At 31.0% G+C, this 24955-nt stretch overlaps 3 protein-coding genes across 8 annotated transcripts; 2 read left to right on the top strand and 1 right to left on the bottom strand.

Annotated features, from left to right (window-relative positions):
• Positions 1 to 61: 61 nt before the first annotated feature.
• LOC105668690 (DNA (cytosine-5)-methyltransferase PliMCI-like) lies at positions 62 to 8595 on the bottom strand. Of its 2 annotated transcripts, XM_067352033.1 has the most exons (19): positions 8448 to 8595; positions 8187 to 8365; positions 7879 to 8076; positions 6679 to 7188; positions 6167 to 6542; positions 5755 to 6090; positions 5530 to 5682; positions 5306 to 5329; positions 4492 to 4951; positions 4218 to 4414; positions 3723 to 4146; positions 2922 to 3248; positions 2689 to 2840; positions 2276 to 2610; positions 2052 to 2163; positions 1679 to 1828; positions 1417 to 1583; positions 1024 to 1261; positions 62 to 783 (listed from the first exon to the last, which is right to left on the bottom strand). In XM_067352033.1, exons 3-19 carry the CDS (start codon positions 7890 to 7892, stop codon positions 583 to 585), a joined length of 4176 nt encoding a protein of 1391 aa, XP_067208134.1. In that variant the 5' UTR covers positions 7893 to 8076; positions 8187 to 8365; positions 8448 to 8595; the 3' UTR covers positions 62 to 582. The 2 variants fall into 2 exon arrangements, with proteins under 2 accessions (XP_067208134.1, XP_012216593.2); XM_012361170.2 differs by lacking the exon at positions 5306 to 5329 and having other exon boundaries at positions 7879 to 8365; positions 8448 to 8594.
• A 1242-nt stretch (positions 8596 to 9837) lies between these two features.
• Esyt2 (extended synaptotagmin-like protein 2) lies at positions 9838 to 20255 on the top strand. Of its 4 annotated transcripts, XM_012361447.2 has the most exons (18): positions 9856 to 9995; positions 10094 to 10189; positions 12262 to 12657; positions 12793 to 12930; positions 13056 to 13132; positions 13205 to 13271; positions 13747 to 13892; positions 13982 to 14102; positions 14224 to 14394; positions 15736 to 15833; positions 17175 to 17223; positions 17287 to 17376; positions 17467 to 17553; positions 17637 to 17795; positions 17889 to 18041; positions 18116 to 18239; positions 18335 to 18620; positions 18722 to 20255. In XM_012361447.2, the coding sequence occupies exons 3-18, from the start codon at positions 12316 to 12318 to the stop codon at positions 19047 to 19049; spliced, it is 2436 nt and encodes an 811-aa protein (XP_012216870.2). In that variant the 5' UTR covers positions 9856 to 9995; positions 10094 to 10189; positions 12262 to 12315; the 3' UTR covers positions 19050 to 20255. The 4 variants fall into 4 exon arrangements, with proteins under 4 accessions (XP_067208143.1, XP_012216869.2, XP_012216871.2 ...); XM_067352042.1 differs by lacking the exons at positions 10094 to 10189; positions 15736 to 15833 and adding an exon at positions 16390 to 16481 and having other exon boundaries at positions 9838 to 9995; XM_012361446.2 differs by lacking the exon at positions 10094 to 10189 and having other exon boundaries at positions 9838 to 9995.
• A 143-nt stretch (positions 20256 to 20398) lies between these two features.
• LOC105668837 (EF-hand domain-containing family member C2-like) lies at positions 20399 to 24818 on the top strand. 2 transcript variants are annotated; one of them, XM_067352050.1, is made up of 14 exons: positions 20399 to 20670; positions 20841 to 21008; positions 21195 to 21345; positions 21566 to 21789; positions 21937 to 22179; positions 22348 to 22574; positions 22647 to 22838; positions 22920 to 23062; positions 23143 to 23339; positions 23504 to 23643; positions 23715 to 23828; positions 24028 to 24207; positions 24295 to 24397; positions 24572 to 24818. In XM_067352050.1, the coding sequence occupies exons 1-14, from the start codon at positions 20617 to 20619 to the stop codon at positions 24704 to 24706; spliced, it is 2271 nt and encodes a 756-aa protein (XP_067208151.1). In that variant the 5' UTR covers positions 20399 to 20616; the 3' UTR covers positions 24707 to 24818. The 2 variants fall into 2 exon arrangements, with proteins under 2 accessions (XP_067208151.1, XP_067208150.1); XM_067352049.1 differs by having other exon boundaries at positions 20399 to 21020.
• The last annotated feature ends 137 nt before the right edge of the window (positions 24819 to 24955 follow it).

Genomic DNA, 24955 nt, shown 5'->3' with positions numbered 1-24955 from the left:
TTTTTATCATGTAGCGGTTATCATGTAGATTGGGTAGGTTTTAAATAAAAAAGTAAACATCTTTAATTTGTTAAAAATTTTTGTATTAAAATAACACTATTTTATGCGTACAACAGTGCTTTATCAGGTGCGTGTATCGACGTCTTTTTTTTCTTTTAAAAAATTTTTTTATATATTAGAATTTATATATAACAATCTGTTATTTTCAGAGTAAATCTAATCATAAAGTACAGCAAAATGTTAATTTTTAGTAATGTTAATTTGATTTTAAATAAGTTAAATATTAATTTAAATATTAAAGTTGTATAATTTTAAAATTATAATTATTTTAAATATTCCGAAAGGTACAAGTAGTATCATAGAATAGTGTAAAACTAATAAAAAATATTTTCAATTTTATACACATGAATTTTATCTATGATTTTTTGCATTTGTTAGAACACTGTGTTCGCGATATCGTGGGTGATTAATACGTCAAATACGTGATTCATCACGTATTTGATCATCATTTTTATTGTGCCGATTATTATTCCTTATCATGGTACTAGTATAGCTAATGCTTTCAACTTCGAGCACTCCATTTTATGATACTGTTGTGTGACGAACACATTTTCTTATCTCGTGCCCGATTGCAGTTCCCATTGGCGGCGGCACCGCATTGCCAATTTGTCGATGCTTATCGAGTATTGTACCGTAGAAAAGAAATGAGTCGCGGAATCCTTGGGATCTTGCACATTCCCTTACACTCACAACTCGATTCTGTACTGGATGCAAGACACGGCCCTAAAAATCAATCATTATGTTTGAATGACAAAATTCGCTTTAACTCATTTGTCTGCTTAAAATAAACGAAAAAATTGCATTAAAAAAATCATTAATCTATTTATTTTAAGATATAACGACTTGTCATTTTAAGATATAGCGTTTTTTATCTACAAAATCGCGTGTCGCATTTTTGTGATAATTATGAATTTATTATACATTCTGAGAAATTAAATTCATATTATTTTTGTTAATGCATACCTGTTTACCCATCGGCTCTGGATTGGTAATAGTTGTACTGAAAAATCCATCCCACTCGAGTCTACCATATAAACCGGCCCAATTATTGTGTCGATTCCCAGTGTGCGGCAAGCACCATGGAATTAAAGTATTATACTGTCTATCAGGATCGCATACTCGACCAGTACTGCAACAGCATACGCCTCGTAATGCACCCTTTGAACTTTTCCCAGCCTTTTTATCATGATGCGTATATTCTCTGAACAAAGAAATTAAAAGATTAACTTTTATATGATAAAATAAAGGCAAGAATTATAGTTGAATAATTGTAATTAGCGTAATAAAAAAATTTCTACAAATTTTATAAATTACAACGCAACCAAAGAAAAGAGCGCAATAGACTTTTGTACGTACAATTTCTTGGACAAGGAACCGTCGCTCAATCGCACCACGATATTCGGCAAATCACGCCAATCGGAACCGGGTACAGTTGGAATATGAGCCATTCGTATTTCTACGATCGAAGCCATTTCTTTACATATGTGATCTCTCACTAGTGGTTGATATTGTTTACCTCTCACCTAGAATAAATAAAATCGAAAAAATTTCAGCGCACTAGAAAACGCATTTTGATTTTCAGAAAGTGCATACCAAAATGTGTTTTTAAGATAATCACCTTTCTCTGAAAATGTGTTAATGGTTCACTGCTATAAGACATTTTTTCTTTATTCCAACCGTTTTTGATATCTGGTAAATCACACATGGCGTCTTTCACTGTAACTGTTCTAAACGGTGCTGATTCTGTCCAAACGCAATTTGTTTTATACTAAAAATATGCATCTCATTAGTGAAATATATTACATAATGATACGTAGATTATTTCTATACATTTCATGCGTCTGTCGCAATATGCAATTATCTTTACATCGATTTGATTGTGATGACTTCTCTCATTAATTAATTATAAAATTAATTTCTTTCTCACAGCAAAGTATATAAAATTTATAAACATGCCGCAGTACAAATTGAATAAAAATATAAACAAATACCTTTTTATTATCCACCACTACATTTAATGTGCAACATCGCCTATTGAATACATGAGTTGGTTCTGGATATTTTGGAAGCATCTCTCCAGATGCAGCAGCTAATATTATCAATCTGTAAATTGAATGTAAAAGCATTGTTAGTAAAATAAAATTTATTTTTAAGCAATATCTTTTACAACAGTTATTGTACAATATCTTGTACGTAAAAAAAATAGAAAATAAACCTTCTTCTCGTTTGCGGTACTCCATAATTGCCAGCTTGGAGAACGCCAAATGTACATTGATAACCCATGCGAATGAGACATCTTAAAGTCAATTTGAGCACCATATTTTTCTTATAAATCACGAAATTCCGCACATTTTCCATAACAAAAAATTTTGGTCTATAATAATCGCAGTAAGATAAACATGAAACAATGAGAGAACTTTTAAATAATGAGTATTGTCGTGAATTAAAGCGATTCATGCCACTGAAACCTTGACATGGTGGACCACCACATAAAAGTTCAACATCTCCTTTTTGAGGAAGTTTTTGACCTTTATCATCTGTAGAATTACCCTAAAAAATTTTATTTTTTGTATTGGAAGATATAAGTAAAGTAGGATATCGTAGTGAATCGGCGTAGTGGAAACTTACGTTCATGACTTTTCGCAATAGCATATTACAATCATCTGTGAAAACTATAGCCTTTGGATTATTTAAGCGATATGCATACGCCGCAGTCTCGTCTTTCTCGATTGCCCATAGACTTTCGGCCACTCCTGCCTGATGTAATCCTTCAGATAATCCTATTAAATATAAAAGTTGTAAATATAATCATAGTTGTAAATAAATCATAAAGTGTGCACTATAACAAATTATGTATTTACCTCCACAACCAGCAAAAATGTCCAACGTTTTTAATTTTTTCACAGTAGGATAGTCAACTGGTTCATCAATAGTTGATTTATCTTCAACCTCTTCTTCCTTTTTCGCTTTTGATTTGCCTTTTCCCTTGCCCTTTCCCTTGCCTTTTCCAGATTTACCCATAACATTGTAAGGTGGTTCGTCAAATGTTTTTTCTTTAGCATTATAAGCTTCAGAGAAATAGAATCTATTTGGACCACGCATAGACCATTCTTCAACAGATTCACTCAGGTTTTCAGAATACGCCAGATAACATTTACCAGCAACCTCAGAGAACTTCACATTGTACACTATAATGAGATAAAAGAGAGATTAATTATTTATAGAAAAATACAGATACATTTGGAGTTATCTCAAATAAGTATCTTAAGGAGATCCTGGAGTCGTCTGTTTTATCGATTTCTTTTAAATACACTTTACTTTTTTTGGCTGTGTAGAATGAAAAATTCTCTTCTGTAATTAAAGTACATATGCTAATACAGTCTGATCGATTTGAAAGGATTTTTCATTCCACACAGCAAAAAAAAAAAAAATTTTACGAAAAATAGAAGGTAAAACAGATCGGTACCTGTTTTTCATTCTATACAGACAAAAAAAAGTAAATGTATTTAAAAGAAATCGGTAAAGCAGACGACTCCAGGATCCCCTTAATATTATAATGTCAATATGTAATACATCCTCTATACAGATTATTATTCAATATTGGGAACATTAAATCTAAAATGAGTGAGAAATCTATAATTATTTGATTCTTTATAATTTACCTTCATCGCTCCAATAAACCATGTTCAGATCTGCTTGTTCCATTAATGTTGAATCTCGATGAGTATTTTCCGGTCTGTACATTTTATTCACTTTAATATAAATGTTTGAAGCCAATACTATTTGATCAGTTGTGTTGGCATATATCGCGTTTATATAACCAATGTGGAAAGGCTCGGGTGTATCAAGATTCGTGCCTTTTGGTTTTGAATCCGCAGCTTTTCGATAAAATTCTGGATATATATCTTCATCCACCTCTCCTTTCTTTGGTTTTGGAGCTTGCTGATATGTCTGTACGTACTTAAATTTAAAAGTATTCCATGGGTATAAAAATACTGCGCTACCCACTCTATATTCTTCTCCTCTATATTTTACTACTCCATAAATCACTTCCTTGCTGCTCTTTTCTTCTATTCTCTCAGATATCTAAACAGACAAAAATAAATTTTCTCTTTGAAGACTTTTGTAATTCAGATACAACTTTTCCTTGAACATACCTTAGGTGTATTATATTGTTCTAATGCTCTTAGTCTGGTGCAAGCGGGACAGAATCGATGAACGATCTTTTCTTTCCATGGGCATTCTGGATCTGGCAGCGGGTCCTCAAATCGAGCAGTTTCAGGAGTATATCTCATTTGATAAAAATACGTATTGTTATCTGTATCTTTTATTTCATCATCTATATCTGTATTACCTGTAGTACCAAATTATATATAAGTAAAATGTTAAGTTAATAAACTATTATCTAATTCGATTATCTAACATTCTTACCTAATTCAGACCAATTTTCAGGCTTCTTCTTATGGATAACGGTTGCTTTTGATTTAACACATGTAAATGGTATATCATCACAATCATCTGTCTGGAATAATTCTATGGGATCTGAAGTTTCGCCAAGTATGGTCTGGGTACCTCTACACAACCAATTTCCATGAAACTGTTTCATTCCATTCTTATGCTCGCACATAAATATAACTTTATAGATGTGTAAAGGATGTGCTGGATTTCTTGGCTCTACCAAAACAAAATCGTTTATTTGGATTCTTTCATTTCCAACCATAACTGATTTATAATATGTTTTTTGCTCATCAATAATTTTATCTTCTTCTTCCCATATTATTTTTTTCCTACTATATTTTTCATTGAATTCTTTCTTTAATTTCTCTTCCATTATTTCATCTTTTGACGACTCATCAAGCATTTCGTTTTCTGGATCAGAATCATCTGCCTCCTGACATTTAAAAATTTATGCAGGGTGAATCATTGAAGATGTTACAGACTAATACCTCTGAAACTGAATGAGTTTGGTATCGAAGGGAGCATTGTGTCATAAAGTTAATTTTTACGCGTGTTTATTCGCGAATGGCAATAATTTCGCGCATTTGTTTTAAAAACTTCTTTCGCAACAAAAATTGAACACTTTCTGCCTGGTTAAAAGTTAAGTTATAAAAAAATCAAGGTGTCTTGAAAAACACCTTAACAATTTTGCTTAAAAAAAATTAACTTTATCACATAATGTTTCAATACCAAACAGTCGCTGGAAAATAAGAATTTCACTTGCTCGTCCAGTTTCAGAAATATTAACCTGTAACACCTTTGGTGGTTCATCCTGTACAATATAAATACAATGATAAATATATATATACTTATAAAAGTATCAAATCCATCAATTTTTAATTTTATATACATATTTTTTTATATTATATACACGTATCTCTCACTGTACCAATAAGTGATTAATGCATATTGACATTTGTTTTTAACAATTAGGTGATACCCGAGCTGATACCTGAAAAAAAGCATAAATACCTGAATTGCCATATTTGGACATTTTCTTCTGGCGCATGCTTGTTTGCTTTTTCCACTTCCTCCGAATTTCAACATATCTTTACAAAAACTACAAGTACCACAATCAGATTGTTGACAATTTTCGCAAACACCACATCGTTGTCTTTTAGGTCCCTAACGAGAAATAAAAGAAGTGCTATAAACTATATCTTATAACTGATAAAAATACAATATAATAATACATACCATAGATGTTGTATCGTCATGCTTAACAAGTTGGTCTGTGAAAATATTTTCGAACATATTGTTAACCAATTTTGTCGTAGTGGCCTTTGTCCAGGCAGGTTTCTTAATTGTTTGCTGATCACGCCGTGTTCGACGAATAGGTTGAACCCAATTCTTTTTACCCAGTATGACATTACCAAATTTTGCAAGATCTCGCATACAGGAAGTTGTAATGAGCGCAGCATCATCAGCATCAGCAGTATCATCAAATGATAAAACTTGATCACAAATGAATTGTGCGTAATGTAATAACTTATCTTCCGTAAACGCCTTCATATCTTTAGGAGGTACCACCGTCTATGATAAAAAATGCAAAATAATAAAAAATCTGAGAATTGAGAAAATACATTAAAATATAAGATAATTAACTAACTTGAAGTTTGTTTATTAAGTCTTCATACTTTGGATCCTCGCACTTTACAGTTTCATCTAACAAAAATTCTATAACTAATTTGCTCATATATATTTTCTCTTTAACAGCATCTATGAATGGTGCGTAAGCTTCAGATGGTTCCATCAAAATATATTCCGCAAATGCAGTATTAAAACCTATCAATGCCAATTCTCCTCCATCAAATCCAGAAATAAACCATTCAATTATTGGTCCCATATCTTTTGTTGGTACACCTTCTTCAGGCGAAGGATCCTCATCAAAAATAGGTTTCATATATCCAGAAAAATATAACTTTACATTTTTCTCAATAAGTCCTGTATCAAAAGGACACATATGTCCTTTTTTATCATAAACACTATAAATAAAAATTACAGAATTATCTTTCTATCAATTTATACAACTTTTTACACATTATTACAACAAATATTTATATAATAAATTTTAACATAATAAATATTCCAAAAAAAGTATAGATGAGAATGCAGACTCACCTAAAATATGTTAATTTATTTTGTGGTCTTACATCACTTTCATGTATGTAATCTTCATCTCCTGTGAATATGCATAATTTAGGGTCCGTTAAAGCTATTTGTTCCTCTATTGCACCATTTGGATGTCCTTGATATAATATTGTTGCGTTCAATTTTTGATTACATACGTTGCATCGTCTGATTAGAGGTGATGCTTTTTTAGTTCGTGAGTTCAATGAAGACGAAATTTCATTATGTTTCATTTTTCTCTTTTTCTTCACATTTTCTTCTGTTTGATCTTGATTTATTTGTGGATTGTGATTTTCTTTATCAGATATTTTTATCCCACTTTCTCTATTTTCTTCAGTGTCTGTTTGAGCTTTTTGCACTATTTCTTTAGAAACAGGATTTGTTAAATTGCTTGATTCTTCAGATTCTTTCATGTCATCAAATTTTCCGCTAGAAGATATTCTTTCATTATTGGAATCTGATGTATCCTCTGCTTCACTCTCTGGTACAGGAGATATAACTCTAAAATTGTAAAAATTACATTTATATTATAAATAAGTTAAAATGACTCTTTGATATAAAATATAATAGAAATATCTATCACAAACAAATCTGTTTAACATTAAGCAACATTAAGGAACATCGCATAGAATAACCACAACTATAAAATTTATTAAAACTATAGAATTATTGATTCACATAGAATTAATGTATAAAAAACTCGCAACAGAGATTCAATATTAATAAAAAATGTATATATAATGATCTTATTAATATTAAATCTCTATTGTGAGATCTGTATACCCATGAGGATTTATTTTGTCTCGCATAAAATTCTTTATTTGGTCCCACGTACACCGATAACTATACAATTTTAAGTAATTTATTTCTTTTGCACTAACAAACCATGTTTTTTTTTACATCATATTTCTGATATATATGATTGAAAAATGTTAAGAACTTATATTTATTTCAATATATATAAATTTTTGTAATGTAAAACATTAAAAAATGTTTTTCTACATTGCAATATAGATAAAAATATTGTTACAATTATTTTTGACAATTTCTTCAATGCTTATGCATCACCTTATTCTTTACATTGTTGCATTTTTTTATAAAAAGAAGAAATGCAAAAGCTAAAAGACAATCGTGTACAACTCGAACGATTCCAAAAATTAGCTAAAGATTTTTATGAATTAAGATACTCACTTCGTGGTTGACATAGCAATCGAAGTGTTTTTCTGTTTTAAGAATGCAAGAGAACGTCAGTTGCTCGTACTTATCGTCTTAGAACGACTTTTTTGTTGAGCATCAGCTTGCGAAACAAGATGTTTCAAATGAGACAGATCATAGATAAGATCGCAGTTGATATCAGAATCAGTTGTCAGTTTAACATAAAGGTCGACACTATGCGGAGAACATGATAAACAGACACAATGAGACTTTTTGTAATCTTGTCACATATCTGTTTACTACTGTTTATAGTAAATACGGTTGAACGCAGCACTTTCACGTACTTGCTTGCGCCATTCTTCTACTTCATTCCCGCCAGTTTCGCCAATGGTCCCGATAAAAAAGAAGAAATACAGTTCGTTACACTGTACTTGACTGTACTTTTGCCGAAAATACGCGGTCAACTGTAAAACCCATTTAACCAACTCGTGTTTTGATGCGCGCAAATCTTGCTGGGGCGTATCTACAAATGTTTTATATTTTTATTTTATTATATATATCAAATAACACATAAAATTATTAACATTATATTAAATTTTACATACAAACTATTACACTCGGTATCATTAAGCTACATTCAGACAACTTGCATAGACACATATTTGCATCTTTCTCGATCATTAAACTATGCTCTTTCAATCTTGGCTAAGTTATCTACGATTTTATAAAAAAGATTTATAAGATCGTAGATCTAAAAAAGATTTATTTTGGGAGCTTTCCATCAAGGCATTTAAGGCTTAGTTTACACCGATTGTTTAGTACGCGTACCAAATACTAAATCTGCTTCTCCGATAGCTATAAATCGTTTAGTGTAAAATCTACACCAATCAAAAAAGCTGATTTAGTACTTGGTACGCGTACTAAACAATCGGTGTAAACTAAGCCTAAGTTTAGTTTAGTTTAATATGGCGTGGCTCCTAGGGGTCGCCCCTCTTGCGACCATCTGGTTCGGTGGAAGATGATATGCGCTTGCGCGATAAAAAAAGCGGTATTTTAGAACAGTGGCTTAGTTTACACCGATTGTTTAATATGCGTACCAAGTACTAAATCAGCTTCTTTGATTGGTGTAGATTTTACACTAAACGATTTATACCTATCAGAGAAGCAGATTTAGTATTTGGTACGCGTACTAAACAATCGGTGTAAACTAAGCCAGTAAGACGTAATATGATGATGCAATCTTTTGTTTTGAGATAACCTAATTTATATAGTTTATATGGTTCACTGATCACTGATATAATTTATATGGTATTGATTATTATGTGTAATGTGTAAGTGTGTTAGTGTATTTGTATGTGTATGACTGCAGTGTGTGAGCTAAAGTACGTGGGTTTGCTAAGCCCAAATGGCTGTGCGGTTCAGCCATCCTTGCGGGAAGGCATTTAGGTGACACATATCGACACGGTGTCTGGGTGCCGTCACATACAGCCCGTAATCCGTAATCCGCACCGGAAGTCCGCAAAAGTTACTAGGTATTTCGTCTGTAACTAAGGCACTAGATATGTAGGTATTCTCATCCGCCATTTTGGTTCCTACTAGATGGAGAATTATAGCGTATATAGTATAGTATAGCGTACATGTGTAACACGTCAATTATTAAAAATGATTCAGGACTTTTTTCGACTCATTTTTTGGCAAGGAATAACGCTATGTACTTAGTGGGCAGTCTTTAAGTGTCACCCTGTATACGCTATAATTCTCCATCTAATAGGAACCAAAATGGCGGATGAGAATACCTACATATCTAGTGCCTTAGTAATTCAAAGAGTGCGAATACTCTCCATTATGCCTGCTTCATATTGCATACGTCACTGCAAGATGCAACATCCAATAAGAAAACATTTCACGCATCAAACTTCGGATGCAATGTAAATATTGCGTAAGCTACAAAGTCACTATTCCATGCAGTCAGCAGTCATATACTTATTATATCTATGGATGTAGTATTGGCAGTTGATTGGTAATGCTGACACACAAGTGGTCTAGTGTGGTAGTCAGTTGTCTGCTGTTACGCATGTTCACGCATGTTCGACGCTGTCATCGCTAAAAAAAAATAGAATACGCGTATGCTGATGTTATACTCGATCTCAAGTGTAAGTGATTATTGTCTCAATTATTGCGAACAAGTTAACGCTGCTTGTTATTTCATTGTCATGAACTACTCAAACGCATTAACCCTTTTTTTTCGTAGATTAAATGAATTAAATTTTTCAAAATAGAATTTTACGATACGAGACGAATGATTGTCGTTGACATGCACTTGATTATCTGTTCTCTATCAAATGAGGTGATGTTTACTTTTTATGATATGTGAAAAGGTTAATTTATCGATCTAAGATGAACGAATATATTCGTCTTATAATAATAGATGTTGTATTACATTTCCCGGATTTATAATGAATGCAAATGTATTATTCTGTGCGTATAAACTGATATGACTTTAAAAGGACAGATCTATTAGTCGCGATAAAATCAACGACTTTTTGTACATGAAGATTGTTTGCAGCCTTTTTTTATGGCTCCACAATCCGTTTTAACGAAAACTTCTAAGATTTTCTTTCCTAAAAGCTTCTTAAAGAAATTTGCAACCGCTTTTGTGATTCTTGCAATCGCTTTGCAATTCTTGTTTATATATATATATATATTTATTTATTTATTGGATGATTATTTTATAATAGTAAATTTTTATAGCAGATTAATGTGTTTTTATTATATTCTGTTTATTTGATGTTTTGGTTGAATAAAATAATAATTAAGTATATATAAACAATAAGAAACTTGTTCACGTATGCATTTTTTAGTTTAATTCATCAGATCTAATTTATTTTTACTATGCCCCATTTTTCGTTTATGAACTGTTTTAAATATCTAACTACACGCTGCTAAAATGGAGTATCTATAATTTCTGCTCATCTCACTGTGGATTGAGCTATGTTTAGATTTTGACCAAACTATCTGTTTCGCTAAAAATTGAAAGAAAACATTCGCGGTAAATTCCTCCGATTCGAAGAATCCATTTTTACTGTCGCAATCTTTCCTTTTTTTGCGTTTTACAAGTGCGGATTGAATCTTTGTCTACAACCGCAAATGCTATAAAAATCATATCTTATCGTTGATGAATCATTCTTTACGACAAAAAAAAAACAAGAAATGGTTTGACTGTTGTAGATCAGGAACTGACGAGAATTGTTTAGATTTTGAAAACAATTCGTTTCTTACGTTTGTCAGTTTCAATAACTTTAATGCGTGCGACTTTTATGCATGTATGCCGTAGTACAGTAATTATGCAAGTGCTTATGCAAGATAAGCACATTAAATTAATTGTTTTATGCAGTGTTATTTATGATTCTCGCAGAATTTTTTTAAGATATATGACGCTTATTTTTTTGCAATCGATATTTACGATCAAAAATCGCAATAAAGAAAGTTTAAAAAAGCTTATTTCTCTCGTAATTATAATTAGAATTATTGATATAAATATTAATAATCTTGAGAAGACAGTAATTTTTTCTAAAAGCAGGTATAATAATAAAAATGACAAAAGTTACACACACACGCGCGCGCATGCACAAAATAAGATGATAGATATATAAAAATTTTAATTAATTTAATTTTGAGCTGTATTTTACTGAACTTTATTATATTTAATCATATAAAAATATAAATATGAATAAATCTCAAATCTTGATCATTATTTTTTTTGTATCTTGCGCAATCATTTAAATTAAAGTTCTTGTTAATCTAGCATAGGAGTAATCGTGAAATATTTGTTATTTTGATCGTAGCATGCATAATTTATCATCTGATATATTACATATTTGGCCTTGATTGAAAAGGTGGCGTCTTGGGACTGGCCTGTGTCACTATAAAATTTTATGTTCTCTTTCTCTTTCTGATCTTGAAGGCCATCGCAAATTAAGTTGATACGATCTGATGCGTAGGTAGATCTAGTGCGACTATGCAATGGAACAATTTCAAAGTAAAATCTATTTGAACTTGTTACTCATTTGGCATTATATCAATGAATGTTAATTAAATAAATGCACTGTGGAATGCAATCAAACGTATCTTGCTATTAATTTTTGTAATAGTGAAACGTAATTATTGCGCATTTTTTCAAATTAAATATCTGTATTTATTGAATACAGAGATAACAATTTGAAAAGCTATTCAAACCTGAGATAATTATTTGAAGCAAGCATTGATTCAAAAGAGATTTATATACGAGATATTAATATGTATGAAACCTTATAAAAAGTAAAAGAAAATTAAATGATAAAAATACAGATAAAATGATAAGGATATAAAAAAATCAAATTATTTTACACATAGGAAGGATTGTATATATGTTATTTACAGAAAACCCGAGGCTGATTGATAAGTAATAAGGCCCGATAATAAAAGTCAAGGATAATGGAAGGAGACTCAGAAAATAATACTTCCGACAAGGTTTCTAAACCGAATACTTGGCCATACATGACCGTTAGTTCGCTGACACTGTCATTCGTAGTTAAACTAGCAGCAGCTAGTGTCATATGGGGATGGGGATACTATAATTTCAGTATAGCTTGGTTGATCGCGCCAATCGCATTTTCCGTGTGGAAAGCAGAACGGAAAAGGGATAATGAATTGAGAGCGATTACAGCACAAGCCAGCGTATTAGCTAAGGAAAAGGAGTTAATTGTCGGTCGGATAGACGAGTTACCCTCGTGGGTGTATTTTCCAGACTTTGATAGAGCTGAATGGTTAAACAGAGTACGTGTTATAGTTTGTTTAACTTTATATTACAAATTGTACAATTATCTTCGCATAGAAGATCAAGATTAAGCTGTTTATAACCGATTAGAAATAAAAATTATAATAATCGCAATTTATTTTCCACATTTTTAGATCTTATATAAAGTATGGCCAAGTATGAATCAGTTTGTTCGCCAACTGTGTAAACAAAATATAGAACCATCAATTGTTGCGAGACTGACTGAATACAAAATGAATTTTCAATTCGATCGTCTAGTCTTGGGTCGTATTGTAAGTTTCTAACTTTCTTTGATTTTGTTTTCTAACGTATTTTTAAATATCTTTTAAAATTTAAATGTTTTTTAAATATTTTTGATACTTTTACCTTAATATTCACATTAAACAATTTCTCGTAGCCACCAAAAATTTATGGAATCAAAGTTTATGATAAAAATACCTCAAGAAATGAAATTATTTTAGATGCGGATATTATGTAAGCATTCTATTCTTTTGCAAAATATATTTTAAAAAGATTATGTGCTTTATTGTATTTTTGTATTTACAGGTATGCTGGTGACTGTGATATTACTTTTTTTGTTGGAAATATCAAGGGTGGTATTAAAGACTTCCAAGTAAGCATATTGAAGGCTAACTCGATTGTATAAAGTATTGTTGCGCTCGCGAACGGTCTTTTCGTCACAAACGGCACGCACAAAAGAAAGAACACTTTTACGAACACAACAGAAACTTTATTTTACTCAACCATTGAAGGGTATAACACAGAACAAGCTCGTTTAAATGGTACACCGCTGAGCTAGCAGAAACACGTCTGTACTTTTCTGCAGCTCCCGAAAATCTCACATCTGTCTCCTTGTTTACATTCTCTTAGCAACAACTTGTTTATTTTCAATATCCTAGTAACTGTTAAACATTTACTATTTCTTAGCAACTATCCTCTTTTATTAACTCAGCAAATCAATATATCGATCGCGGTTCTATCAGCTGTCAAACACGATATCGGGCGACAAAAATCAAAACGGCGTGGACGCAACACTTTCTCGCAACAGTATATTGTTTCGAGTTTTTTATACGAATTAAAAATTTCAGATTCGTGGTTTGGTGCGCATTGTTATGAAACCTATGCTGTCCATAATGCCATTGATCGGAGGTGTACAGATATTCTACTTGAATAATCCTACTATTAACTTCAACTTGGTGGGAGTGGCTGATGTATTAGATTTACCCGGATTTAAGTATGATTTCTCCGATAATTATATCTGATTTTAAAGTTGATTTAATTTAATATGGAACGATTTAAGTAAAAACGCGACACTTCTTTCAGTGAAATTCTGAGGAAAACAATCGTTGAACAGATAGCAGCTATTGTTGTACTGCCAAATAAAATAATTATACCGCTAAGCGAAGAAGTACCTATGGAGTCTTTAAAAATGCCTGAACCCGAAGTAAGTTCTACAAAAATCGATTAATTAATTGCTTTATAGAAATCGACATCTCCTGTATTACGTATCAATATATTGACGCATTCTATTCTTTTTAAAATATTTGTTTTTTTTTTTATATTAGGGCATTTTGCGAATTCATGTTGTGGAAGCAAAGCATCTGATGAAAAAAGATATTGGAATGTTAGGTAAAGGCAAGTCTGATCCATATGCTATCATAAATGTTGGTGCTCAGGAATTTAGAACGAAAACGATTGACAATACCGTTAATCCAAAGTGGGATTTCTGGTGTGAGGTATGTGCATACTTACATTTCATACTTGGTCGAGCAAAAAATATTAACAACGTTTAATGCATGTGCTTTATCGCCATTTATCGACATATATTAAAAAAAAAAAAAATACAACACAAGGTCTTCTATGTGGTAAGAAAAGTATTTCAGTAATTTATAAAGCAAATTTTCGTCAGAATTTTTTATACACATTTTACTTTACTCAAAATTAATTTATCGAGTTAAAGATCGGAATAAGATACACCACTTTCTCTTGCATTTTTATTTGACTTCTTCATAAATAATAAATAAATATATTTTATATACTAAATATTAAATATATTATATGCACAATATAACGTTATAGATAGTCAACTTCTGCTTTTTTATATATATAATTTTTAATTAACTGCAAACGCTTTTCTTAAAAACAATTTTCATCACATTTCATACGTTTTATTATTCTTAATGTCGCCTTTTTCGGACTGCACATAGAATATACATTTTTAGTCTATGTTAATATAATTTAATTCCATAAGTTGGTATGTATGTGTGTATGTGATGTGCAACATATATTATATGGGACTAGTGTGCCGTGACTTCAGCCATCGCGCAACAGCTGACTATACTGCTGTGGGACTATGATGACACTAAGGGTGATGAAAGTCTTGGAAGGTATAGTTACAAACAACATTATCTATTTTGTTTTCATTATTTATTCAAGATAATAGATTTCGTGTCACTGATTGATCATGTAGGAATAAATTCATATTTCAAAATTAAATTCCATGAAACAGAATAAGATTACTTTGTCAGTAAATATTTATAAAATAATTTCATATAATTTTTTTTTGTATTGTATATAATTGATTTAAAATTATTTACTCAATTTATTTGACTTATTCTATTGATCTATGGAAAAGCTCCTATTGCATGATTTCATTATGCTGGTGTGTAATATGTTTATATTGGTTTGAGTATTGTTTGAGAGTGATACTTGTGGGTGCATGTTGATCTCAATACATTTTATTAATTTTCCTTACTAATGCTTTATATTGGATATACATAAAAAAATCGTCACATTATGGAATAATGACGCTTAATCTATTTAGCGGCATATTGCAGTCATTGTTCAGATTAAATTCTGTACATGTCATATTATATATATAATTGAATATATTTTTATATATTATGACCATTTTCTATATGATGTTCATAGCACATGTAATGTATATTGATATAATATAATAATATAATAATATGAGAAGAAGAAAGGAGGAATAGACACATATGTTACATGGCTGCTGTGAAACAATTTAGTACATTACTTTACTATTTATCATACAACGTAATATTGACGCGCAGGCTATGATCAGTTCATGCAATATGCAAGAAGCTGTGGTATCTCTTTGGGATTGGGATCCAAATGTCCCAGGTGTACAATATGATGATTTCCTTGGCAGGTAGTAACATAATAATTTGTGATTGAGGCAATGCTTATGCATGCACCATTAATGAAAATATGCAGACATTAATTTTGATATTGCTATTTAAGCATGTTGTCACGTTTGTGTTATTATTTTGTGGTGCAGTGTGTGTTATCTGTGGGAAAGCAATAATAAACTGCTTTATCTGTTCACTATTTCACTATCTTAATTTATTTTATTAATGATACAGATATGGCAGCTTCTTAAATGTACTGCACGTAAATATTTTATATTTAAAATTTTTTAAGATAATACATTTTTCAGTATATATACATTTCAAGATAACTTTTACCATATTTTTTTTTAAATTAATACATAGTTTACACAATGATTTTTAAATGTATTTGTTAATAGTTTGTGTAAATTTGATTAATCTGTTGTTGAATAATTATAACATTAATTTAAACGGTGCTGTTTTGTTATAACAAAACGTATTTTTTAACAGTTGTATTATTTTTGTTAATTGTTCAGAGAGTGATTAGATGACTTTGTTTAATGAGAAAGACAACTAAAATAGACTATGTGGTGACAGTTTGTAGTGGAAGAGGGCTTGGGAGCCTACAACACGGTGGTTGCCCAGCTCTTTGACAAAGACAACGCTGTTCAGGATGATCCGCTTGGCAGGTATTGCTGAATATAGCAAGTACATCAATCCCAGACCAGATTAATAATGCATTTTAAGAGACTTATATAGAATGTAATTAGTATGCGGATATTTTGCCATTGACTATTGTAGATGATGCTTGAAAGACTGCATTTTTCTTATTACGTGAGTTATTTCTAAAATATTGCAGCACATTCAAAATATACAGATATTTAAAATATGAGCATCGACTGCATATTTACGATGCATGCCATTTATTCAAGATACATAGAAGTTCAGTACATGGGAAACATTATGAAATCTTTGTACCGATTATGCAATTATGCCAATTATTCCGAACTGTCATGTCACCACATTACTCTTATTAAATTAAACATTGAAAAGTCTATTTTATTTATGCAATAAAATAGTGCTAGAATGCATGATTAGTTTTATGAGTGTATATAATGTTTTTATATCGCTGTTTGAAGTCACAATTTTTAAAATACATAAAAAATAATATGACTGCATTATTGCTGCATGTAAGCTTCAAAAATAGGAGTCATATCACAGATATTGCATTCTGTATATAAATTCAATAACCGCTATCATCATTAATGCTAAAAGTATACATCTGAAACTGCTAAAATAATAATTTTTTTTTTTAAATTTAATGAAATTTTAATACATATTTTTATTTTTTTAAATCTTTTTAAAACTTTAAACCCCAACAGAGCCACCATCGAAGTTAATCGAGTGAAGAAAAAGGGCACGATCGATACAGTAAGTACGAAATTTATTTGACTGAAGGAATCGATTTCGTCACTAATTAATTTCACTTTACAGTGGGTTTCTTTGGAACAAGCGAAGCATGGTATGGTTCATTTGCGATTAACGTGGCTGCAATTTTCGAAAGATCCTGCTGACTTGAAAGCTGTAAGTAGGAGAATATGCATATATATTTCTGTGTTATGTAAATTATTTATATATATATGAATTAACTTTTAATTAATAATTCTTATGCAGGCTTTAAAAGAAACTCAGGAACTTAGAATTACATCGATGAGTACAGCTCTTCTCACACTTTATGTTGATTCTGCCAAAAATCTACCGGTATGCAAATTAGAGATACATATAAAAAGTGCAAGAACTATTTAGTTTTAACACAAAACGTTCTAATGTGCTTACATTTGCAGTGTATTCGAGGAAATAAACAACCCGATGTTTATTTGGAAGCGAGTGTTGGTGGAAAGAAGGAAAAAACAACTACTGTGTTACGTTCTTGTGATCCTGTATGGGAACAAGGATTTATCTTTTTAATCAGCAACCCTGAGACTGGAGTTTTACACATAAAGGTTATTTATGCGTTTGTTTAGATAATATTACAAAACATAAGATTTATTCTTATTTAATAATAATTTTAAAAAATGCTTGTTTATTTCTTACAGATTACGGACGAGAAAACTACCATGATAGTAGGAGAAATGAGTTATAATATTTCCTTGCTTTTGGAAAAGAATAATCTTGAGGTGACCCAACAGCCATACAATTTGCAGATGGCTGAAACGGATAGCAAACTTGTATTGTCAATGTCGTTAAATGTAAGTATTGAAGATTTTTTATGCGCAGCTTAATGTAACCAGGCGTATCAATCTAATGAAACATGTTTTGATAGATCTTGAAATATATACATCCTGAACCTACATCTGAAGAAGATGACGATGATCATGATATCAATCAGTTGAATAAACGAATCGAACGTCAGGAGTCTAACATTAGTAATATGTTATCTTCTAGTGGTGAGTATAAATTAAGTGCAATTAAGTGGCGATGCTAAAAATCATATTTTTGAATTTTTTCTATAAGAAGACTTTTCTAAATGCATTTTTCACAGTGCCTTCTAGCCCTCTTAAAAGGCAATCTTCAAAAGAATCAGTTAACAGCCCATCTCGTAATGTTGGATCTGGTGCAGTGCTTTTGTCTGAAGAATCAGCAGCGGTAGAAGAAGAATTAATAGTTAGCACTAGTGCTCCGTCCTCTTTCGCCGAAAGCTCTCATCTTATTCATAGAAATCCAAGCGTGACGTCTTCTCTGGGCGAAGCAAAACTAGGCAGGATACAATTGACTTTACGTTACAGTGTACAGAGACAGAAATTGATTATTGTCGTACACAAAATTGCGTAAGTGAATTAATTATTTGACATTCATCGAGTGAATCCAATTAATATTATCTTCATTCATTAATATTATCTTCTACATTCTTCTATATCTTATATTTCAGTAACCTGCCACTCCCACAAAATGATCCGCACAATATACCGGATCCGTACGTGAAACTCTATCTTTTGCCGGACCGACATAAGGAAACAAAGCGCAAAACTGCCGTAATGAAGGACAATTGTAATCCAACGTTTGATGAACAATTCGAATATGTCGTTTCGCAGGGAGATTTAAGCACGCGCACATTAGAAATATCTGTATGCACTCAAAAGGGTTGGTTGTCGACCGGAAGCAACGTGATGGGACAGATTCACGTCAAATTGAGCGAAATTGATGTTTCAAAGGCGATTACCACTTGGTACGATTTACAACCGGAAATCAAAGACTAGAAGAAAAGGAGAAGTAAGTGGGGATTCGAGCGGTTGTGCGTCTGTTTGACGAAACAACCGATTAAATTGCCACTTAATTTTTACAAACGATGAAAGTCTCAAATATTACATTTACGTTTATATTTCATTGATCATATTGTTCAACGATTTATATACGTGAATATATACATATATATTTAAAGTGCTAAATATGAGATGCAAGATGTCTTTCGAGAAAAGATCTTACTTAAAATATTTTGTACTTACGCCGTCCAATGGCATAAAATGATCTGAGATATAATGACATAAAGAGCATTAAACGGGAGCGGATTGGTTTAAATAATTTAGCTTAATATAAATTTTATTATATAATAGTAATATAAAATGTTTTAATACAATACAATACACGAAAAGATTCAATCTTAACGAAGACTTGTAATTTTATATTTGTTAAAGTTTTCTTTTTCCTAAAATTGTGTTAAATTTTAAAGTAATTAAACGCTGGACGTTTAATTAAAGAATTTAATAATGTAATATTTGTAAATAACTATTTGTAATATGTGAGTTATGAATAATTATATTAGAATTTTATAATTATAATTGAATCTCAAATTTATATAAGCAGTATATTGTGAAAACTTCTTCAATTTTTATACCAATCCGCGTCTGACATTAAATATATTTTATATTTTTCTTTATGTGAGAATTAACAATCATACTGTGGCACAGAATGCACAAGATATTATTATGTAATGATCTGAGTACGCACTGTATTTATCACGATTGATTTTTACGCTTATGGATATTAGTCTAGGATATAAGTTTCTTTTTGTGTTTTACATCTTTTCCTCATAATATTTTAACACCATTTTGTTACTAATAAAATCGGAGGAATGCATTTACGAATTACACAATTTAATAGATGCTTTTATCAACACTGTTGGTCTAATGACACAATTTGGTTCACGTTTTATAATATATGTCTTATTGAAGATATATACATCGATATATAGGTTTATATAGTTTAAATATGTTAATTAATATTAACATTTTTGAAATCAAATTAATATATATACGCGTTATATTTGTATGGGAAAGTTTTTGCTATATATTATATATACACACATATATAAATATACACTTACATACATATATCTATACTCTGTGAAAGGCACTGTTAATAGTGTCACAAATTGTTGAGTACAATAAATATACGCATTATCATTATTCATTGCTTTGTATTCATATTAACATAGCAATTAAATTTCCTGCCCTGCGATTTTTCTATTATCGTAAAAATCTATTGCAAAATTAATAATATGCAAATATGTATGAAATATTCTGCATATTAAGTCTCTAGCAATTAGGTGATTAGGTGAAAAATAATATATACGCCATAGTGTGATGTATTGCACGTTCTCTACCGTATAGACCCAACAATCACCAAGGAAACTGATATAAATATAGTGCTCTTTATCAGTGATATTCTCGTCGTACGGAGCTTTTATATAAACTGTATACTCGTTCGTGCATTTGTAATGAATTTAACACATTGATTTAAGTGCGAATTTATAGAATTTTTATCAATATGCAGCGAGCATCGATATTACCTTGTCTTCCAGGTTTTAGCTTTGATAGGAACGTGAGTACTATTATATTTACGACACACATAAAAAAATAAAATAAAATGTCACATAGTTATTATTATTTGTAAGAAATTATTGCAAAATATAGTTTGTCAATACAAAATGCAATAAATATATTAACACGTATAAATAAGATTTATAAATATATACTTATCTATAGAACCAGATAGAACTTAATAGAACCAGATTTCATAAAAGCCAACTTTTTGACAAGATACATGGAGTTTATTATTTATCCGAAAAAGCAGACACGACTGTTCACAGTCGTTACTCGTCCATTTGTCCCCGAGGGGAGGCACAAGAAATTCCGCCATGGCTCGCATATGATGGCCAAGTATGATTGACAGTAAATGAATTTTGTTAATTAATTTATTAATTTTGTTTTCATATAATATATATTTTAAACAAACACATTTTTGACACAATACTGTACAGTGATTATGATTAAATATCCAATAGATAAAATAAACTTTTAAACTCTTTTTTAGCGTTACTCATTTTGTTATGATTGTGTTTTTAGAGACTCAAGTTCAAAGCATTTTTTCAAGAGACTGTGCAAGAAAAATGGAAAATGGCCTTTCACATTCGTGCGGTGAACATTAGCTTTTTCCTAGAGGATGGAACAATGAAAATCGTAGAGCCGTCTGTGGACAATAGTGGCCTTGAGCAAGGTTCAACGGTGCATTTCTTTTTCAAATGTTTCTGTTGCTATTTTATCAGTAGGATAGAATACTTAATTTACTTAATTTTTATGTTTCTATTTACTTTTGCATATTTATATTATATTTTAAAATTGTAGTGAAAAAGTTAAAGTGGAAATAAGTATTTATAATTATTATAAAATATGAAGCAACTTCTGCTATAATAGTTATTATAATTTTCTAAACGAAGGCGTCTTGGTCAGACGTCAAAGAATACCTATACCCGATCCAGTGAAATATCGATATTATGATATACTTGACTTGAATATCGGTAAAGAACCCGAGATATACGGCCGAGTGTACAAAATTATAGACTGCGATAAATTTACAAGGCAATTCCTCAATCGCATGGGAATACCAGTGCCCGATCCAATCGATTTACCAAAGGATCCGTATTCCGAAATTCGAAAAGTCGTAAGTATAGTTTGCAATAGATAAATTTGGAAAAAAATATGTTTAAATCTTAATAAAATCCCCTTTTTATCTGTTACTCTATACTTTTTAGCGATTTTTATTTAATTACATCAAATTTATGTCATCATTATATTGTATATTGTATAGGAAACATTTCCAAAAAAGCCTGGTCACACAACAAGTACTCTGGGCAATTTTTTAAAATACGATAGACAAGTGCTCCGATTTTATGGATATTGGGATGATACCGAGAGTCCTCATGGTATCATTCACGATCTCGAACTGCATTATTATCTTTCTGATAATACAATGGACATTAAAGAAAATGTGCCATCGAACGCTGGTCGAGATTCGGGTCTCATGTTCGTCAAAAGAATGAAAATACCGAAAGTATGATGCTTTGAGAACTGTAATGTTATTACAAATTTTAGTACATTATTTAAAAGTTCCCTACACAAATTCTTGTGTTAAATAATGTGCTACAAAATTATATTGTTATTTTAATAATTTTAAACCACAAATGTGCTATTTATACTTAAAAAACACCTTTTTTTTTAGTTTTATACTGGCTTGCAACCGATCGGGGTACAAGATCCTTTCACGATTCTAAACGTCTTAGGCGAAAATGGAGCAAAAAATTATTACATAGCGGATTCTCTGGACACCGGTAAGGTCACTGCCGATTATTACAAAGATAACGAATTGAGCATAGGGGCGGAAATCAACGTTTTCGGTAGAAGAATCGTCATCACGGACATGGACGCTTTTACGAAGAAATATTATCGGTAAAATTATTGAAATTTTCCGTATAAATTTTATCTTTATTAGAATCTACATATTATTTTAATAATTTTTAGAATAAAGTACGGTTTGGACGATTTTGCGCCTCTGATACGACCTCGAAGAGATGACGAGCTGTGCCAGAAGATGGAGAAATACATACCACCCTACAATGGCTTTGGATCGTATGATGATTCTCTTGGTAATTGTTTCACGATGATACCAATAGCACCAAAGACAGATTTCATCAAGTTCTTGTACCACGACAGGTGAGTCACGTAATGTACTTCAATAATAATTTTTTCTATTTATCTAATTCTATTTTTTTTTTTTTTTTGTTATTATTTCAGACAGGGTTTTAACAGTCACGTTTTGAAATTCCGGGCGAGAATGATATCGAAAATTCCGGATAACGAAGAAAGACTATTTGTTATAAGAGTATTTCTCGTGGATGACACGATATCAATTTTCGAATTAGCAAAACGAAACTCAGGTATCTGCGATACTTTCAAGAAGCTTGAAAAATTCTATTAAAGATTTGTTCCAAATGTATTTATCCCATAATTAAACTAGGCTTTCCGAGATCTTCATTCCAAAAACGAATGCCGGTAATGTTGCCCGGTCAGGATATTTTTACAAGCAAAAAACCGGAATACTACAAATCACAAGATTTTTATGTAGGAGCACGCATAAACCTGCGCAACTTTCATTTCGAAATTACGTCTGCGGATAATTATTCCCTCCGTTACATGGAATTACATTGCGACAAGGTTCTCATAAAAATACATTCATATTTTGCTTAACAAACCTAAACTTTAAAACTATATAATTAAAGTATAAAAATTCAAATGTTTTAGTGAAATTATTACTTTCAAAACTTTGCTTATTATATTGTACATTTTACTAAAAAAAAAAATAATTTTTTTTATTATAGTTTCCTAAAGCGAATAAGAAACTGATAATGGACAAACTTCGAGAGCACTTACAACCATTGTATACCGAGTTCATTCAAGTGTATGCCCCGCCTAAAGATGCGAAAGATAACATTCGAGTGCTGAAATATGAAAAACTCAAGTACGTATAAAATAATTTATATCTTCCCATTTGCGCGTAATTTATTCATCTCTTACGATTTACATTTTTAGAGAAGCGTTACACCGGTATCTGGGAGACAAAATAGTAGAACATGAAATAATTACAATTGCGCGATACTATTCATTTCATGAAAAAATGGAGTGTCAATCGAGAGAGAATGTAAGGTGAGTGAATCTGCTATACGATTTTATATAAAACATACTAAAATTGTCATCACTTCTTTTAATAATAGATATTAAAATACAAAGAAAAATTTTTTTCTTCCTTTTGTCAAAGAGTTCTGAAATATTAGAAATATTACATTTAAAAATAAAGAAATGTTATCTGTTTGTAATAAAATAAAATTATTGATTATATTTGAAGACGTTTGTTACACACGGAACTATATCGATTTCTATGGCACGATCTCGATCGTTTAAAAGAAGATCTATATCATTGGGACAGAGATAAAACAGGATTTCTACCTCGAGAATCTTTGTACACGATTCTGCGTGGTTGTCGGATTCCCGTCGACGTGGAATTATTAAATTCTATGCTGGATCAGTAAGTTTAAATAAATTTATAATTCAATTATTTCAATTTGTGTTGAGTTTAACTATTATAACATAACGCATTATGATCCTGTAAAAGTTTAAAGAAAAACGAAGACGGCAAAATCGATTACAACGATCTACTGAAATTCGTGAACGTAAAAATTGACCCTTTGCCACCAGCTGCACCCGCAAATATAAAGGTATGTTTACTAATTTCGTGTATATGCAATCTGCTATTGTATTTTTAAATCTATTTTTTACATCTTGCTGATATCGATAAATTATTTATATTGCAATAAAACAAAAGCAGTAAAAAAAAAAATCATGCAAAACTTGAAGCATATTGTTTATCGCATCACATTTATAATTTGCAGACAGCTCTTTGGTGGGCATATGGAAAAGAATCGGATTACGGAGATGAAATAAACTGGTGCGAGTTCACAAAGGATATGGATATAAAGATCGATGAGAACGCAAAGCCGGAGGTCAGCGAAAATACAGAAATTTAATTCGCGCTGAGACACTGACACTTCGAGTATCAAAATACAATAAAACAGTATTGCACATTTGGTTTATACAAAATATTGTACTATATTATATTAAAAAAATTATTGATCTTTATTTAATCTTCCTTCCTGCAAAGAGCAGCGCGAGCAATGCACTGATATTTTGCGAATATATGAACATACATTTTTCTTTCAACATAAATAGTTTTGAATTCAAAGAACTTTACATCTTACCTGAATATATACCCTTAA

Source organism: Linepithema humile, chromosome 3, assembly GCF_040581485.1.
Source record: "Linepithema humile isolate Giens D197 chromosome 3, Lhum_UNIL_v1.0, whole genome shotgun sequence".
Taxonomy (NCBI): domain Eukaryota; kingdom Metazoa; phylum Arthropoda; class Insecta; order Hymenoptera; family Formicidae; genus Linepithema; species Linepithema humile.
The sequence above is the reverse complement of the archived record's forward strand: the minus strand, read 5'-3'. Positions and strand labels throughout refer to the sequence as shown.